This window comes from Polistes canadensis, unplaced genomic scaffold, assembly GCF_001313835.1.
Source record: "Polistes canadensis isolate GaletaPanama2010 unplaced genomic scaffold, ASM131383v1 scaffold_40, whole genome shotgun sequence".
Taxonomy (NCBI): domain Eukaryota; kingdom Metazoa; phylum Arthropoda; class Insecta; order Hymenoptera; family Vespidae; genus Polistes; species Polistes canadensis.
This window is the reverse complement of record NW_014569587.1, coordinates 57,511-72,058: the sequence shown is the minus strand read 5'-3', so window position 1 is coordinate 72,058 and position 14,548 is coordinate 57,511. Positions and strand designations below refer to the sequence as shown.

Sequence of the window (14,548 nt, the reverse complement as noted above, 5' to 3'; positions counted from 1 at the left end):
ATATTGTTATGAGAGATAATTATATTGTAATAACATTTAAATATAATATGATATGTAATGAGATTTTATACAATTAAATGATATCGTACCCAATAAGATAAACGTGAAATGTAATAAAATCAATTTAGTTCATCACAGAAAACCAAATTCCAGCGATTAAAATATAAAATATTTTATATTATAAACCATAATATAATAGACACATTATCCTTCCACTTTAAGAGATTTATTATATATATCAAGATTTATATAAAAAAAAAGAAAAAGAAAAGAGAGATAGGGAAAAGATAAAAAAGCGCGTGTATAAGAATATAAAAAAATTTGTCTGTACAAAACATATTATACAAATTATCATAAGGTAGTGAATTATCTCATAATGTAAAATATACTAGTCATAATATATATATATATATATATTATGTAAACATACATAAAATTGTTAAATAACAAAAAAAAGTGAATGTTCAATTCAATATGAATATTATAAATAATAATTTAAAAAAATGTAATTTCTTTTAAACTATATCCTTGATACCCTTGTCACGTAGAATAGTATTAATATTAAAGTGCTGGTGATAAACTATCCGTTTCTTTTGTAGCATTAGTTTCTTTTTGTCTATCTTCTAGAACCACATATAATACTTTTGAAAAACTGTCCAAGGAGGTGACTATGTCACAAACGAATAAATCATAATATAACGTTCACATACATGGCTGCAAATACTGTTCGACATTTTTCTTGGATATTCAACACTCTCTCCCAGTGTTAATTACCATTATATATAAACAATTAATAGATATATACGTTAATTAAGACAAGTAGCGCAGATACGCTGTGGTCCAATACAATCGTCGTGACAAAAGGCACCACATTGTCGACAGATTACCATAGCACCCCGCATATTGCAATCGCAAGGTGGTGGTGGATCTCCACCCATAATCATACCAGGTGCTCCAGGTTCAGCTCCACCTGCTCCTCTGCCATCAGTACCTCGTGCCTTTAACGTAACTGCTTGATGTGAGCCTTCTCCTGCACTCGCTGGTCTACCTCTAACTAAATGTACTCCAACACCCATTCCTGCAATTTGAGGTGGTAATGGTGGTGCAGATGATGCTCTTGGCGCACCATCTCCGACGCCTGTCCTTTGCACAAGAATGTATTGTCCAAGTGCACTGGTAGCTGTAGATCCTAACTGCGCTACTGTATTGCTTTCTGTAACCTAATAATTTTCCGATTATGCAATTAGCTATGGGATAACGTTAATAATATTACTTTATTCTATACATCATTGAATTATTTACACGCAAAAGTTTTGTTATTATTTTTTACAATACAACAATATGAAATTTATAGATTTATAATATTTTTTATTTTTTTTTTCGAATTTGCTACCTTTTCGATGTGTATATCACTATACTTTTTCAACTATCTATTAGAAACTCAGAACTAGGATAAAGATTTGTCTGTTAAGTACCTGTATGATACAGAGATCGTATCAAGCCACACGCAAGATTAGCACTGTACACAGAGAAAAATATAAAATAGTATACTGACCAGGCTTGAGTTTCTAATCTATGCAAATGCATCAAGTACAGAAATATACAATATCAAAAATGAAAAGAAAAAGCAGCATAATTAATCAAAGAAATATCGACATACATATAAATACATACAAGGTGGTAAAAAGAAAGGATCCGATCTTTTAAAGATTTATAGTATAAATCTTTATATAGAAAAGATTAATTTTAAGACCCATGTTAATTAAACATTTTTTATTCATCTTGGTGAACACTATGAGTTCTTAAGATAACGAACCCTTTTTTTACCAAATGTACACATTGGTGTACCACATTTATTTTTGGTCAAAAAGTAAGCCATTATCAAATGTTTGTATATATAAAATAATATTATATAAAACTCCCAAAAAAATACATATATAAACGTTAAACTTATTAAAATAAAATAAAATAAAATATTAGAACATACCTCTGTGGATGTTGCTTGACGTGCTGTAGCAAAAACATGCCTAAGCATGACTGCTTGAGGTTTATTTTGTCCTTGCTTATTATGTTGGATAGATTGTTGTGTTTTTGAAGTTTTAAGTGTTGTTATTGTCCGTCCGCCGGACTTACTAGTTGTAAATGCTCCATCACCTCTTGCCAACAAACTAGGTGGTGGTTTGAGATGGGCTTTAAGTTGATCTCTATTTGGTGAACTTTGTATTACCTAAAATGATATTATAAATGATAGAGGTATTATTTATTATGCACGTATAATACATTTAAACAAAGATCAGGGCATTAGCTTTACCGCTTGACAAATTTGATAGCTGCGTTCCAAATTAACAGCTCCAGGTGGTTCTTTAGTTGTACCTCTGGATCTTCCTCCTCCCTGTTCTTTATTACTATTCCTTGAACCTCTTTGACTTCCTTGATTATTAGAACGAGATGTTCTTGAAGAAACGGACATAGATGTATTATGATATTGCTGCGGCTGTTGTTGTTGTTGATGTAGTGTGGCGACAATCTGACGCGATTGTGTAGGTGTTGTTGCTTGATGTTGAACCATAATAGTACTTCGGGGGTTATTCTGTGTTTGCACTCCGATTCCGACTGGCACTGTATTTTGAATTTGATTTTGCGTTACATTATCACGAATATTATTATGCAGAATATTATTCTGTGTGTTCAGTTGTACAATTTCTTCTTGTGCTCTCATAATGTTAACCTGTGGAGTTGAGTTTGGCTGATTTTGTAACTGAGTCGAAATTGCAGTAGCATTATTCACTACTGGTGTTGTATTTTGTTCTGAATGAAAACTGGTTTGTACAAATCTAATAGACTGCAATTGTGGAAAGGCAATAATTGGTGGATTCTGTGATTGAAGGTTCTTCATTATGCAACTTGTTCCTGGATTTCCAATTGCCAAATTTTCAGATTGAAAAGGAGTTCCTTGAACGACAGGAAGTTGAATGCAGTTAACAGATTCAACAGTGGCGTCTGAATTTATAAATTGTTGTGCAGAATTATTAGTTGATTCGGTTGTAGCAGGTACTTCGCCACATTCATCTTGTGTAGTCACTGTAATATTAGCAGCAACTGAACCATCTAAAGCAGCAGCTACCAAAGGCCAGGGGACTTGAAGTTCTTCTTGTTGCGTCTGTTTAATAATAAAAAAAAAGGATGAAAAATCATATGGAAAAAGAATACTTCTATATCATACATTTTGTATTTACATACCCTGTTATTATTATTGATGGTATTAACAGCAGGATCTACTGTCCAACTACACTCTAACATTTCAGAACAAACATAATTATTTGCTTCTCTTAAAGCTTCATCTTCATTTCCGCCAGTTACATCTGGCGGCCCTCTGACATCTTCTACTTGTGCAGATACTACTTGAGTTTCTGTTTCTTCAGTAGTGTTTGATTCCATTTCCATACTTTCTAGAATTGGATACATAATTTCTTCTGGACATCCTGAAATTTCTTCATAAGCTTCTCGCATTTCTCCTCGTACCTAAATATTATACACAAATTATCGTAATCGAAAAAAATAACAGTTAAGCAATATTTCACACTTACTTCTTACCTCTAGCTCATGTATACGTTGTAAAGTTTCACTATCAATTTCCATTCCTTCAGGAATTTGCGACTCACCATCTGCTGAATTTTCATGCGAAACTGGCCCTGACTCTGCCTGTGTGTTATTAACTATCAAATTGGATTCATCCATTACGATATCACTTGTTCTAACTTGAGAATGTGTTGGTGAATTTCCAAGTGTAGTACTAGTTTCACAATCTGTTATTTGATAAATTTGATTATCAGAAATTTGAGTAATTTGTTCTTTTGATATTTGAGATATTTGGTCTACTGAAGTTTCAGGTGTACATTCCTTGGACAATTGCGAGCTTGGTTCTTCTAAGGACATTTGTTCTGGTTGCTCATTAGATTTTGACAATGAATTATCTTCTAATAAAGGTCCTCTATTTTCTTCTGAAACTTCAAGGAGGTGATCTTTAACATCATCTTCTACTTCTTTATGGTTTTCCTGTAACTCTTCTTCCATATATGTATCTACACTCTTTTCTTCACAGATCTGATTTTCTATCTCATTAGTTTTTGATGTTTCTTCTGTAATATCGTTAACACGAATAGTTTCATCTATCCTTTCCTGACATAATTGTGTGCCTACAGCTATTTCTACAGAGTCAGTGTGTACAGATTCATTGTATTCAGTAGATAAAAGATTTGCTTGCTCTTCTTGTGCATCATTTATATCTTCAGTGTTATTTGTATTAATGTCAACTTTACAACTATCTTCCTCAATTTTATCTTCTGACAATACAATAGGACAATGAGTATTTTCTGATGTTATTGTGTCAATATTATTTTCCAAACGTAGCCTTAGGCTTGAACGTGTTACTGCACCACTAGATCGTGATTCGTTAATGCAATGAAGGCCCGACCTTAGTTTAGGTTCACGTTTCTCACCCCAAATGGGTTCAAAATGTTTTACTTTCCAAGGATCTAATTTATTTTTGTCACGTTCTGCTTCCATCTTTAATCGCTGTTGATTTTCTGGAGTAAATTCTCCTTCTGCTAATCGTTTACGCCATTCTAAAAGGGCTCGAGCAAAAAACTCATTATTTAATCCAGAAGTTGCTGCATCCTAAATGTATATAACACATCGGATCAATTAATTAATATTTAATAGAAAAAATAAAATAGAAATATATATAAGTATTATCAAAATAAATATTAGTAATTATTTAAAAATTTCTTAACTGATTTCAATGATTTTTTTCTTATATATGTTACATAACATTCAAATAAACATTTGTAATTGTAAACAAACGTAAGGATTAATTTTTGATTACGTCTAGATTGCATCTGGGTTACATAAATCAAACCCGATCCACATAAGTTTAACAAATTTTTTTATGAATATCTTAGAAACTAAGGCTGATCGATTGAAACATGTATAAAAACAAGTTTTTCAGAATAATAACCTTGAAGATATATTTCAAGGTCATTGAAATCAGTACAAAGGACAAATTTCTAAATAATTATCTAAATATCAATAAGTTAAGGAATAATCTTTTAATTTAAAAATACCAACCTGTCGGTCAACCGCAGGTAAAAGCTGTGCGAGTTTTCTTTGATATAAAGGAGGAAGGCCTTGGAACGTATGCCTATTTAATAAAGCACGTAAACTTGTACTTGCTAAAATGCTTGCTGGTGATTCAAGATCTACTAAACCAGCTTCTAATTGTGCAGTCACAGACAATTTTTTTGTCGAACGTCTTCTTCCTGATTTTAAACTAAATCCTGGCAAACTAGCCAAAACTTCCCTCATTGTTGCAGCGGGTTCTTCAACTACTATCGGATAAAGAAAAACTTAAACATCTATAAACAATTAGGAATGTAAGAAAAAAATAAATGATTGTAAATACCTGTATTGATGTGTTGTACATTGTTAACTGGTGGTGACGGTTCATTTGGTGGAGGTGGTGGCAGTGGTTTGACAACAATTCTTGGCAAAGTACGAGAATTTCCTGCTGCTATGGTGGTATTTTTTCTACGTCTCTTGGCTTGTTGTCGCAATGCATGTTTAATAACTTTCTTACTGTGCACCATGCTAGAATAACCGGAACAACCTGGACCAGATTCACATCCTTCTTTAGACAGTTCAACATCAGTGTCCATGACAGCACCTATCCATTTGACAGTAATAAAGAATACATAGTATGATGGTATAGAATTGTATTTATTCTATTCTTTGATTACATTTTGTAAGAACAAACCTTACAAATGCCTTCTCCTATTAAAGAAATAAACATAACATCTCTCACCAACAATCATTCAGTAACATAATCGTTCAATGTGGCTGCAGAAGAACGAAATAATTTTTAATATATTCCAAGATCCATCGTTCGTCAATGATAATAAACACTCGGTGCCAACCGAACATTCAAATTTAAAAAATTTTTTTATACGTTTAATAAAGTGTCATTCGTTAAGATTCGCAAACTTCCTCCTCTTTCGGCCATATTGTATTTGTATATTTATACCATAAGAGCGCTATTCTCGAGCTTACACGAATGAGCTGTCCTCTGGCGACAAATGTTGAAATAAATAAAATAATACCACAAAATATATATAATCACCCGAGTGTAGTTAAAAAATATTATTACAAAATATTATTTACTTACAGAGATAAAACTTTAAAAATATCTGGGATCTGCTAATATATATATACATATATTTTTGTTTTCTATTGAAAGAAATACAATCTGTGAAAACCATTAGTTCTATTATATATTTGAAACTATTTAACATACCATATAACAATACTAGTTATTTTAACTCTATCATTTATTTCTTTTTACAAGATTGTATTTAAATTTCGTCATCAAAAATTGTATACTAACATGTCATTTATTTCTTTTAATCTATATTTTTTATTAAGGTGAAAGACTGATTTCTAATAATCGTATATCAAAAAAACGTTTATAGGTGTAAAATTTTCTTGTGCAAAAATTTTTTTTACATAGATATACAATATATACATATTTACACTTTTCCAATAAAAAAATAGATTGTATAACTTAGTAATTACTACAATTCCTGTAAAAATTTTTCAGTTACAATTCTTCTTTTTAGAGAAAATAACTTCAATAAAATCTGTGCAGGCTATTATTGTTAATATATTGAGTTGTCTAGAAAGTTCGTAATAACCAACTTACCAGATAACCCAATAACTTAGACAGCTAATTTATATACACAAGTATATATATATACACACAAGTATATATATATATTTAATTTATTAATTATATGTATGTATATATATATATCTAATAATAATAGATAATAATATTAGATATATATATATATATATACATATAATTATATACAAATTAAATATATACATATATAAATACTAGAAAGTTCATTTGATTTGACTTTCGTTTAAGCTCCATTAAGAAAACTCAAATGTAAAAGACATTAACATATTATTCGTTTGTAATATGCTTAATCGTATCAGTTTTTATTTCGTCTATTGGTTCCGATAAAATAATCGCTCCCTGTTCTGGCTCTGTTTTATGAAGACCAATTATAATTTTTTCTTCCGCGGAAGATTGGCTTTCAGAGGAGCCTTCCTGGGTAGAAGTGGCAGCTTCCTAAAACACAGATTAAAAGTGGTATTAAATTTAATTAACAAAAAATTAATTCATGTTTTTTTTTAGAAATTTTTTACAAGATGATATCATGAACAAATTACTTGAAAATGTTAGACTAGAATGATTTCATGCATCTTTCCAATGATATCTACGCATTACAAAATTTACTTACCGTACTACGAATTTTTGTATGCGTTTTAATATGCTTTGTCAGATGATCTGATCGCATGAACTTTTTCGTGCACTCAGGACACTCGAATCGTTTCTCTCCAGTATGTGTCCTACGATGCCGTTGTAATTCGTCTGACCTTGTAAATTTTTTTCCACAAAATACCCAAGTACAAACAAATGGTCGTTCCCCTGTGTGCCATCTTAAATGAGCCCGAAGATGACTTGTTTTCCCATAAACTTTATTACAACCAGCAATGTGACAAATGTGCTGACGTTTTCGAGTCATGTCCCTATTTCTAAACATAAAACCATTTTGCCAGGGTCATCAATGTTATGTAAAAGAAAACAAAAAAAAAAAACCGACTCTAATAGTGCACGATAAAAAGAACATGAAATCAGTATTAAATTAAAACAATAATACACCGTACCTATCACCATCACCGCAATTAGGACATGTACAAGCCACTCTTCTTCGATGTTGTTTATTAGTATCTGTATCTACGTTTGCATTTGTTGCAGTTGTTATTTGATGTTGATGTGATGTAGGAGCTGACGTCGTAAGCGTTCCATTTGGTTGCAATGTTTGTAGAATTTGCCATTTAGATGGATCACTTGACTCTAGTTGTAAAGCTGGAGCAGCGACAATAGGTGCTGTAGCAGCAGTAGGTAAAGTTTGTACAGTAGCAGGCTGTAACGCACTTGCAGGTATTACTTGTACATTTCCTAAACCTGGAATATTCTGTAGAGGTATGGATTGAAGAAATCCATTTGTAGTATTCATTCCAGCAGCAGGTTGCAGTTGCATTATACTCCCGCTACCAACACTTCTCATCATATTCCCTTGTTGAGCAGTTAAATTTGCTAGAGCAGATGCAGGAATTAGAGTAAGCTGTTGACCTTGCGCACCTATGAGAAACATTAAAAAAATATATAATTTTATATAAATTTATATATATATATATATATATATAAACACTTTGACGGCTGCACATTTTTCGTATCGCCTTTAGGTTGTCGCCGGTGCATGTCAGGTTTTACTGCCTCCCGCCGGCGACATTTACAAAATCATTCGAGCATAATAAATAATTACAGTATATTTATTGATAAAAGAAGGTCTTAGAGCACAAATGCTTCGCTCCTTGTCTATTTCTAAGGATTATCTTTCTTTGAGAAACTATCTTATATTATCTACATTTAATCAATTTTAAAACATTTGTTAAATTAATAATTTAATTTTGTGTGATTGATCTCAAAACATTTGTTTTACATCCAGTGAAACTTTACAAGAAGAACACATAATTAGTATATGTATTAATATAATTAATATAAGAACTTTGAATTCGCGATTTGAAATCTTTTTTGTACGTTTTATAAAAATAGTAGTAGTGTTTTCGTAACACCGGCCGATAACTGCTGGCGAAAAGAAGTCACGCATACGCAACGGCGGCCGACAATGTGTTAATTATATAAATTACACAATAACAGATACAGAATTGTTAATATACCTGTTATCGTGTTTGGTTGAACTGTAGTTTGCGCAGATTGTGCAGTTGGAATATGTATAATTTGATTAGCCAATTGACTTGCATCTATATTTGTCAATTTTATATCACCTTCAATTGTTTCAGGTGGTCTTGTTAAAGCAGTTAACGTCTGCACATCAATTTTCTGACCATCCTTCGTAGTAATTACACTGCTGTTTGCTGGCATAGGCCTTGCAAGTGAACCAATACCAAGTACCTGTAAATACATTTAATTTAATTTTTAATATTTTGTGTATCATTTGTATTTACTAATATTCATCATATTGTAAATCCATATCTACCATTACATAAAAAAGATATACATAATATTATTATTACCTGAACATTGCTTGGAGTTGTAACAGTTGTACTCCAAGTTGCTACTGTAGAAGCTGGTGCTGATGATTGTTGTACCTGTTGAACTTGTTGTTGTTGCTGCTGTTGTTGTTGCTGTTGTTGTTGCTGTTGCTGCTGTTGTTGCTGTTGCTGTATTACTTGTACGACTTGTTGCTGTTGTTGTTGTTGCTGCTGCTGCTGTTGTTGTTGCTGTTGGACTTGCGCTTGTACAGCAGCTTGTTGTTGCTGCTGAACTTGCGCTTGTACTGCTTGTTGCTGCTGTGCTTGCTGTTGAGCAACTTGTTGAGCCATTTGTGTTACTTGTTGACTCTATAATATCACAAATTTTTTGTTTATTGTTGTAAACATATTTCAAATAATTCATTAATATATTGTTTTGTTAGGAAAGCTTACTTTCAACAAATCTACTGATTTTACACTTACTTGTAAACTTTGCAGTTGTGGTAAATTTGCAATCTGAACTTGTTGAATCTGTCCATTTGGTGTAATAATTTGAGCCATTTGAGGAATTTGCTGAAATATGTTATTATTTATGAGTATGCATGAATGTAAATCAATTTATACAAATTAACATTCACAGCAATATATAATATTAAAAATATTGATATCAGAGTTATAAGTATGCCTGTTCAAAGATTATAATTGATCAACGTTGTAATTGATTATTATTCTACTGACAATAACGTTATACTTTTGTAAACTGATTGTGAATATGGTTTTATAAACCTGGAGAGATCCTTAACATTGTTATCGTTCAACACGTTTATTATTTTGAATTTGAATGTTAATCAAAGTCTATAGTTACTGTTTTGCTGTATTCTACACTTATTTTACTAATTAAAACTACAATATTTATAGAGTATCTACTTACTTGTGTAATTTGTGGTATCATTTGCGTAGCTGGCATATTAAAGACACTTAATAAAGCTTGAACAGGAAAATGCACAGTTTGATAGACAGTTTGTCCATTACTGGCAGTGACTGGTACTTGAACAGGCACAGTTTGCTGAACATGTTGCATAGGAAATTGTAATGGTCTTACTTGAACACTTTGTCCTACCAGATAAAAAAATAAACTATTATTTTCAATCGATAAAATAGTAAAACATATGTACATATGTACCACAGATATATTGTGATACGAATAGGTAAATATAGTATATAAAATCATACCTGTAGGCAACTGAACTGTTTGCCCAGCAATGTTTTGAATAATAGAGGTAGGAAATACTCCAGGCGCTCTTATAAGACTGACAGGTTGCGGTGTTATAATAGTTTGGCCATTAGCCAATTGCACTTGTTGACTGGCTAGTTGTACTTGCTGTCCATTAGCAGTAGCAAATTGCATTGTAGGCTGTGTTTGATGGTGAGCCGCAGCACCTGACATCGCAGAACATGGAAGGAATATAGTTTCTCCCCCTTCAATATTTACAGCTTGCATTTGTGGTATCACATTATAACTAAGTTGTTGCTGTTGCTGTTGCTGCGGTTGTGACGTTTGTTGTTGTGCCTGATGTTGCTGTGCTTGTTGTTGCTGCTGCTGAAGCGCTGCTTGAGCTTGAGTACCAAGTATTTGTGCACCCTATAAATAAACAAGAAAATTGCATTGAAACTACTAATTGAACAAAGACATTATTTAATTGACCTACCTGTAAAAATTGCTGAGGCAAAGATTGTACAGAAATTGTTTGCGTCCTTTGTTGATCATGTTGCGCTTGTTGGGCTTGTAAAGGCACAAAATTTTGCAGTTGTTGTAAAGTAATAACCTGTGGTTGCTGTTGTTGTTGTTGCGCTTGCTGTTGAACATCTTGTTGTTGTTGTTGAAGTTGTTGTAACATATTGGAACTTAAAAATCTAATTTGTGGTTGAGCCGTTTGCTGTTGTTGGTCCAACTGTTGCTGTTCGGCTTCATCTTGATGTTGAGAAGTTTGCGATTGTAAAGGATCTTGCTCATCGATCTCTTCCTATCAAACCAAACAATGTTTATGTCTCTTTTTTTGTATAATTTAAAAATCATAACATGAAAACAATATCATGAATAATAAAAATATAATGTAAACAAAGTTTTTCTTACTTGAGTGATAGTTCTTCCATCAGCGCTGCGCTTCATGATGAAAATATTTATTTTTTACTTTTGGCAAGTAAATCAGTATAAACTTTAAAATCAATTTGACGTCTACAGTTTTTATGCTAGGATTTCATTTTTCAGCATTCTCCCGCGATAGAAGTTGTTATTGTAATAATAAAAACCACTTTATTTTCTGTCGGTACACTTCCTGAAAATGGATATCTTTTTCACGCAGAATTCCATGGAGGTTTGTTTCCATAAAAGGAAAGGAAAGAAGAAGACATCGTTTTGGAAATAAATAGTATCGAGGATACGAGTAAGATAGTATTAGATCCATCCGGATCTGTTTCGTTTCATTAGAATTTCACATATATCGCGACGGGCGAGGCGTATAAATAAGAGTTGACGTCGAATGAGACAAGTACATATGTATCTACCGTGAAAGAAGAATACGAAGTAAAAAGATTGAAGAGAAATCAGTGACGGATTATTGTTACTCTATCGGTCCAGCAGGGACGATCGCGCGATGCGATATATTGACACGTGCGCGAAGCGAGGGGCTACTCTCTTCCGAGACAAAGATGGACACAGAGCCCTCCTCGAGAACCCGATCGAGGACCGCCTCCCTACGCCCCTGTTCCTACTGTCCCACCCGTTCGCCCACTTTCTCTTTCTCTCACTCTCTCTCTCTCTCACTCTCTCTCTCTCTCTCACTCTCTCTCTCTCTCTCTCACTCTCTCTCTCTCTCTCTTTCACACACACTATACACAACACACATATATATAAACATTCAACCACTAACTCAGTCGTTTTCTCGCTCGTGTTCGGTCGCCTCTTCTCGGAAGAGAGCACGTATCGGCGTATCTGCGCTGGTAGAGGCGTAAGGCCGCGCGTACAATACCAACACACAGAGGCGCGAACGCGTCGTCACACCCGCCCACTCGCGCTCGCCCTTTCGCTCGCTCGCAGGCGTTCACCCTCGTACTCACACTAATACTCGGGCTCACGTACTTGCGATATAACGCGCGGAAGGCAGCCTCACGATGCGGCAGCCTCCACCCACTTTGCACATGGGACTCCACCTAATTCTCGGCCAACACGTGCTCTGGCTCTACGAAACGGCACCGCCGCCGCCTCCACCACCTCCTCCTCTTCCGTTCCCGCCGCCACCGCCACCACCACCGCCCCTTCCTCTTCCGCCTCTGGTCGTCCACTCTGCTTCTACGCGCGCTCTATCCTTGCCTCTCCCTCCCCCTTCACAATCTTTCTAGTGCACACAATGTATCTAACAAAATTTACTTTCTGAGAGCCACTATTTTTTTCCTTTTATAATTCTAACCTTAAAATGCGTCTCTTCAGTTTCTTTACATTGAAACAAACATCTTCGTATAATTATTAATCTTATTAAATAATCCTTCTCGAACCGATCAGTACTTTCGAAAGAGTTCTTACGCGCTATATTCAATGCGCTCCTTGCAAGTAGTTCGAGCAGGTAGCATTGTTATATTTTTTTTTTCTACAAGATATCTCCTTACTACATACCGCCTTATGCATACGTCTGCACGTTTACTACTGGTTCCTTTCTTCGATTCTCACACCAGTCCTACTACACTACTGCACTACCACTACTACCTAACACTACCACTCTGTTAATACCACTACACTACTATACTACCAACACTCGCCACATCATGACACTACTGTTACATTCCTTTTTCCATTATACTAATCCTACGCGTATGTTTTCTTCATTAAAATAATTACCCTAATTAATAATAAAAAAAATTATCGTGTTCGAAATTGCCGCCAAAATTAAAAGTAATTTTCGACGAAGAAGTTAGAGGGGAAAGAGGTCCAAGAATACTCGAGCGGGCACGCCGCTACACAAAAGTTTTCAGGGAAGTGAATTCACATTCACAACATTAGTTCGAAAGAGGAAAACACGATATCACACGAGGAGGAGGATGATGATCGTTTGGGATCAAGCGCAATTCGCAACGTGACTGCTTGGTAGGCGCGGACAGGAGGACGCGTTAAGGTAAGTATGTGTGCTTGTTACTATAGAACAGTTCGTGTACGTGTGCGCGCGGGGCACGCATCAAATACGTGGGACGCGCCGTTTCGTTCGTCCCTCGCGTTCACGGAAACAAGGCCACGAATCCAGCACCGAAAGAGGACTACTTTGGACGGTGGGGCGGCGCGCAAGCAGCACCGTTCACCGTAGCCGAGGACGACCGACGGTGGCTCCGATTGGTCGAACGCGTCGCTCCGAGACCGAAACTCGTTACGCAGGGGCGTACGCGCTAACCGTCGGACGCCCACCCCAACCGAGGGGCTAAACCACCTCCTACTTTCACTCAGGCCTTACTTCCCCTCTTTTTGTCCCAAGAGTCCTCCTCTCCCCTTCTTCTCATCCCTCTTCACCCTATTCTGGAGGCCACGACTAAGCGGATCACGAGGCTTGTTCTAAGAACACATAGCTTCCTTCTCTTTCCTTCTTTATACTTTCACTTTTTTTTTCTTTCTTTTTTCAATTTTCCCTTTTTTCCCTTTGGATTGTTTCTGTTGTATTTGACCAACCTTCCTCTCAGCAGGTAATATACGACCGAATGAAGGAACGAAAGAATTCTTTTTCTAGTCCTTGGACACGGTTTACGCGTTTTCTCTTACAGTTGAATACCTTCTGTAGCCCTTTTCTTCACCTTTTGTTATACAGTGAGTTTACTTGTGCCATCGAATGTTGAACTATCATCCGCTATTGGACTAACACTACGCGTTTGTGCCGATAGGTGAATTTATATTCTTTTATTTTTATTTTATTTTTAGTATATTAGTTAACCGAAATTTTTCTCTCTCTTTCTATCTAAATATATTTAAAATTAGATAAATCAATAAATTGAACCTTTATAATCATACTCTTCTCTTTTTCTGTCTTTCTCTCTCTTTCTCTCTCTCTCTCTCTCTCTTTCCTCTTCTCTTCTATTCTCGTCTCTATGCTACATATATATATTTATATACATATGTTTATATATACAAATATATATACATAGAGATGTATATATATAAATGTATATATAAATGTATATACATAGAGAGAAAAGAGATATACATCAGGAAAATAAAAAGAAAGTTGATTAAACTTATTTTTATATGCTTTTCATAATAAGGTATAATACATATAATTTGTATATGTATATCATTTTTATTATAATCATGATCAGTTAACATTTTTTGTTA

The 14,548-nt window shown here is 34.4% G+C and overlaps 2 protein-coding genes across 8 annotated transcripts; both read right to left on the bottom strand.

The window, feature by feature from the left end:
- Positions 1 to 447: 447 nt before the first annotated feature.
- LOC106784787 (putative Polycomb group protein ASXL3) lies at positions 448 to 6,139 on the bottom strand. Of its 4 annotated transcripts, XM_014744662.1 has the most exons (9): positions 5,861 to 6,139; positions 5,462 to 5,722; positions 5,128 to 5,387; positions 3,595 to 4,677; positions 3,241 to 3,522; positions 2,312 to 3,160; positions 1,988 to 2,227; positions 1,476 to 1,519; positions 1,130 to 1,220 (listed from the first exon to the last, which is right to left on the bottom strand). In XM_014744662.1, the coding sequence occupies exons 1-8, from the start codon at positions 5,868 to 5,870 to the stop codon at positions 1,514 to 1,516; spliced, it is 2,991 nt and encodes a 996-aa protein (XP_014600148.1). In that variant the 5' UTR covers positions 5,871 to 6,139; the 3' UTR covers positions 1,130 to 1,220; positions 1,476 to 1,513. The 4 variants fall into 4 exon arrangements, with proteins under 4 accessions (XP_014600145.1, XP_014600146.1, XP_014600147.1 ...); XM_014744659.1 differs by lacking the exon at positions 1,476 to 1,519 and having other exon boundaries at positions 448 to 1,220; positions 5,861 to 6,137; XM_014744660.1 differs by lacking the exon at positions 1,476 to 1,519 and having other exon boundaries at positions 448 to 1,220; positions 5,128 to 5,384; positions 5,861 to 6,137.
- Positions 6,140 to 6,949: 810 nt separating this feature from the next.
- Positions 6,950 to 14,159, bottom strand: LOC106784808 (transcription factor Sp3-like). Of its 4 annotated transcripts, none has more exons than XM_014744730.1 (11): positions 12,301 to 14,159; positions 11,318 to 11,519; positions 10,893 to 11,207; positions 10,417 to 10,825; positions 10,115 to 10,299; positions 9,667 to 9,756; positions 9,226 to 9,552; positions 8,869 to 9,103; positions 7,792 to 8,269; positions 7,365 to 7,659; positions 6,950 to 7,192 (listed from the first exon to the last, which is right to left on the bottom strand). In XM_014744730.1, the coding sequence occupies exons 2-11, from the start codon at positions 11,351 to 11,353 to the stop codon at positions 7,025 to 7,027; spliced, it is 2,538 nt and encodes an 845-aa protein (XP_014600216.1). In that variant the 5' UTR covers positions 11,354 to 11,519; positions 12,301 to 14,159; the 3' UTR covers positions 6,950 to 7,024. The 4 variants fall into 4 exon arrangements, with proteins under 4 accessions (XP_014600216.1, XP_014600217.1, XP_014600220.1 ...); XM_014744731.1 differs by having other exon boundaries at positions 12,323 to 14,159; XM_014744734.1 differs by having other exon boundaries at positions 12,854 to 14,159.
- Between the last annotated feature and the right edge of the window lie 389 nt (positions 14,160 to 14,548).